General features: G+C 39.0%; 1 protein-coding gene across 1 annotated transcript; it reads right to left on the reverse strand.

Annotated features, from left to right (window-relative positions):
• Positions 1 to 1,508: 1,508 nt before the first annotated feature.
• On the reverse strand, positions 1,509 to 2,456 carry LOC115699951 (uncharacterized). The gene has a single exon (XM_030627497.1). The coding sequence runs from the start codon at positions 2,454 to 2,456 to the stop codon at positions 1,509 to 1,511; it is 948 nt and encodes a 315-aa protein (XP_030483357.1).
• Between the last annotated feature and the right edge of the window lie 1,637 nt (positions 2,457 to 4,093).

The raw sequence follows: 4,093 nt of genomic DNA on the forward strand, positions 1-4,093 counted from the left end.
CTCGGCTCCGCTCTCAGAGGTAAGACTACCATCATTTGGTGAGTTTTGGGCTTCTAATAGCTGCATTTGGCGTTTGGCGTGCTCTCTTTCGCTAGCAGTTATTCCCATAATGATATGGAGTATCGTACTAGTTGTACCAAAGAACACAATAGGAGCTAAAGATTTTCTTTTTATTCCCACAAGAATAGCTAACAATGCCCCTGCTACAGAGAATACCCAAGTCCCAAGGGCATTGGAGACAAAGCAGTCCTCAAGATGCTTAACATTGTCTTGGCCTTCCATCCTGGTCAACTTGCCAGTGCCGGTGCCGGAGAGGGAAGTTCTTAATGCGAAGACGAAACGTGAGATTCACGAGATGACGAGACAAGAGGCAAAGAAGAAACGACAAGAGAATAGGAATCGAGGGTTTAGAAACTCGAACAATATCTCTCCTGTAACAGAAGATCAAAATCATGATCACGATGATGAAAATCAAAATCGAGGATTGGTTTCAAAGATGACATTTTTAAGCTTTCCCTATAAACAAAATATTAAGCTTCAGAATACAACAAAATTTAAACGTTCAAAAAAAATAAATAAATGGAGAAGGTAGTACAAATAAAATGGTATTGTTCTCTTCTTCCAACCTTTGTTCAGATGGGTTCACACCAAGCTGGTACGCTGCCTATCCCCTCTTACAGCTGAAGCTTCTGCAGCCTTACTTGCAGTCACGATGGCTAAGCACTACAGACACCCGTATGTGATCATTGAGGGTGATTCTGCCAATGCCATTGCTGCTCTGAAAAAAGAGGCCTCTTTTTGGGAAATTGATAGAATTGTCACTGAAATGGGCACTTCAATTCAGTAAAATTGGTTTGATCCCTTTGGAAGTGATCCCCAGCAATGTCATTTGTAATGACCACCCTTGGTCTCCTAATTCGCATTAATGAAACTTTCAGGTTTAACAAAAAAAAAATCATTATTCTTTATAATTAAAAAAAATTAAAAAAAAAATTGTTGGTAACCTGCTATAGTAGGTCACCAAATTGCCACCTCATCAGGTTTTTTAGTACTAATTAATGGGTATTACCCATTTAGAAATCATCCGTCATCAGACATTATCAGTATTTTTTTTCATTTCAACATTAAAATAATCAAAATAAAGTCGGAGGGAATTATAGGCGCCAAATGCTAAAATTTCATCTCCAATACACGTGTAGGTGAATCTCTACGCCTACCAATTCTTTTTAGTATAGAATCCTAATTCTAAACTATTACATTATTGTTGACATTTAGTTACCAATACATCTTACGAATAAATATTAGTGGATAAAACTATCCTTTATCTACCAATAACTATTGGTAGGTAACATATTGGTAGGTAAACGCAAGATTTCTTGTAGTGATTTAAGCCACGAGATCCGAGATCTTTGTTTCCAATAGTCTTCCTCTTGTGCAAGCAATTCATCCAATATAGTTTCTGAATTTTTAAGAGCAGTAAAGTGATCAACATCTGCGTTAGAGGAATTCTAAAGCCCTTCCACATGTTTATGAGCCTCTTTAATGTCCTGCTTCATATTTCCATACTTGTGATGGTGCCAAGATTGTAAATGAGTAGCACATGATTGTAAATTACTCATTGTTTGAGATATAGCATTCAAAGTATTGCTGACCCAATTCTTGAAAATGATGTCCAAACAATCTTGATTATTGAGCCAAATTTTTTCAAAACGGAACTGAGATTTGTATGAAGGTTCAATTTGTTGCACCCCAGCCATTGAAACCATTAATTTAAGTGCTCTGTGATTTGAATGGTAGAAGTTAAGATGCTGAATAATTGGTTTCTCAGAAGATTCAGACCAAAAATCATTGAAGAAACCATAATCAAGCCTCTCCTTAACGTTACCAAGTCCTTGACTTTTGTTAGTCCAAGTAATGAGTTCACCTTCATAAGCAGCTGCTGCTAAATGACAGTAGTCAATAGTTGTTTGGAAGGCTTGAATTTGACCATTATTACGGGGAGGACCACCAACTTTATCTTCATGAGTTAGGATCTCATTAAAGTCACCCAAAACCAGCCATGGATGAGTAGGAGCAATGTCATAACATCTTCTAAGGAGTGTCCAAGTGAGAACTCGTTGACTACTGTTGGGATGACCATAAAACCCAGTAAAATGAAAGGAAGACAGATCTTGGTATTCAATGAAACAGTCAATGTGATTAGGAGAAAAATTATTAATGACCACATCGGCCTTTGATTTCAAAATTAGCATAAGACCACCTCCAAGTCCCGTACGAGGAACCTCAATGCCATTGGGAAAATGTAAACTATTACGAAACTTATTAATACTACCAGCTTGCAATTTTGTTTCCATAAGAAAAAGCACACAGGGAGCTTGCTCAGAGATAAGCAAGCGTAAAAATCTGAATGCTGAGGGGTTCCCTAAGCCCCTCGCATTCCAACTTACGAGATTCATGGCGAGTCGCAGTGGAGCATAATATTGTTGGAATATGTTTTACCAGGATCTAGACTTACTACTGTTGATCGATGTTTTCGGCAACTAATAAAATATTATAAAGTTAGAGAGCTGTAAGAAATTTAGAGAAGGATTTTTACGTGGTTGGGGCGTTAATGAGCCTTAGTCCACGAGTCTCTGTTATTTATGGATGTCTCTAATACAGAGAATGTATCTGGGGAGTGTTTTACTCTTATAAATACAGAGAATGTTCTTGGTGAGTATTTACTCTACTTGCTCATATGCAGCCCAAGATTCTCGATCCCATTTAATGAGCTTTGAGGGGGTATTTATAGTGTTTTTGGTGGGGTGATCCCCAGAATTATCCTTACAAGTGTATCTGTAAGTATCCATAAAGTTGGGCATTCCCAATGAATATACCATGGGTAATGCATGGTCTAATCCCTAGGTGTTGTAGGGTTTTTATGTGGAATGTCCTTATTGTCTTTTGACTGATGTGACTCTTCACAGTGTAGCCGTCGCTAGACTTAAATGATCATTACTTTGTAGCTGCTGGTTGGAGGTTGTGCTGTCAGACTTTATTGCGTGTAGCAGTCCCAACACGCTTCCTCCCATGCGGCATTAAATGCGACTTGATTGCTCAGGAGAAACCTGACACGTCCCGGAGATGCCTTAACGTTATTTCGAGCTTCCGGGAGCATATGGGGTTCCATATGCTTTCTCCGGGAGCTACGTCCTGGAAGTTACCTTATAGCATAAAGACTTAGCAAATATTTTGGATTGTACATTGCTTGATCCACGCGTCCTTATTCGGTTGGTCCACGTATATTGGGAAAAATCAGGGGCAACATTTACCCCCCAAGCCTTACTTATTTGAAAAAATAAGACAAGGCTTGCTCAAGTGCTTCCGGTTGACTTCTCGGTTTCCTGACACGAGCTTTGAGCGCGTGAGGGTGTATTTAATGATGGCCTTTAATGCAGCGATTCACTTTTTGTAGAGGTTGATTCGTTTCACGCCCATTGATTGATACGGCGCATTAATGGTGTCAGATGGATACTCAAACGTTTCCACCGCCTTAATTGCAAATCAATCTTGTTCGTTGATTTCTGAGAATTCGGATCGTGCACTTCCCCCACCATTCGATTGGTAGGTGATGACGCTTGTTCCGCATGCAGCTTTGCCTATAAAAGCCACCATCTTTCCTTCATTTTGGTTACTTCCCATTTCTTGCCAACTTTGCTCAAATTTCCCAAAGAGAAAAATTCTCAGACCCAGAAGAACACCTTTAAGCACTTTACAGTTTTCTCCAGTTCTTCTTCGTTTGTTACTGTTAGTCCTTCTTGTCTTCATTCGATTCACAGCAGGACCCCCAGTTCCAATACTTCATTGTAAGTTCTTTGCACCCTTTGCTTCATTATTAATATGCATGGCATGCCGTTACTTATCTGTTTGTTTTTTCTGGGTTTGCATTTGAAGTTTCTGGGAATGCAAGTGTTTAAATCCTTCATATAATCGATTTGAGTTTACTGCTCTAGTGATAGGATTACTGTTGTCACGCATTTGTTGTTATTATTAGTTTTTTTTTTGTAGAAGACCATACGTTCGTCGTATAGTGGTCGCTTAGGGCATAGGATAG

This window comes from Cannabis sativa, chromosome 6 (genome assembly GCF_029168945.1).
Source record: "Cannabis sativa cultivar Pink pepper isolate KNU-18-1 chromosome 6, ASM2916894v1, whole genome shotgun sequence".
NCBI lineage: Eukaryota > Viridiplantae > Streptophyta > Magnoliopsida > Rosales > Cannabaceae > Cannabis > Cannabis sativa.

Bases quoted from the DNA above. Each gene is read 5' to 3' on its own strand.
- LOC115699951 (XM_030627497.1), bottom strand. From the start codon at position 2,456: ATGAATCTCGTAAGTTGGAATGCGAGGGGCTTAGGGAACCCCTCAGCA.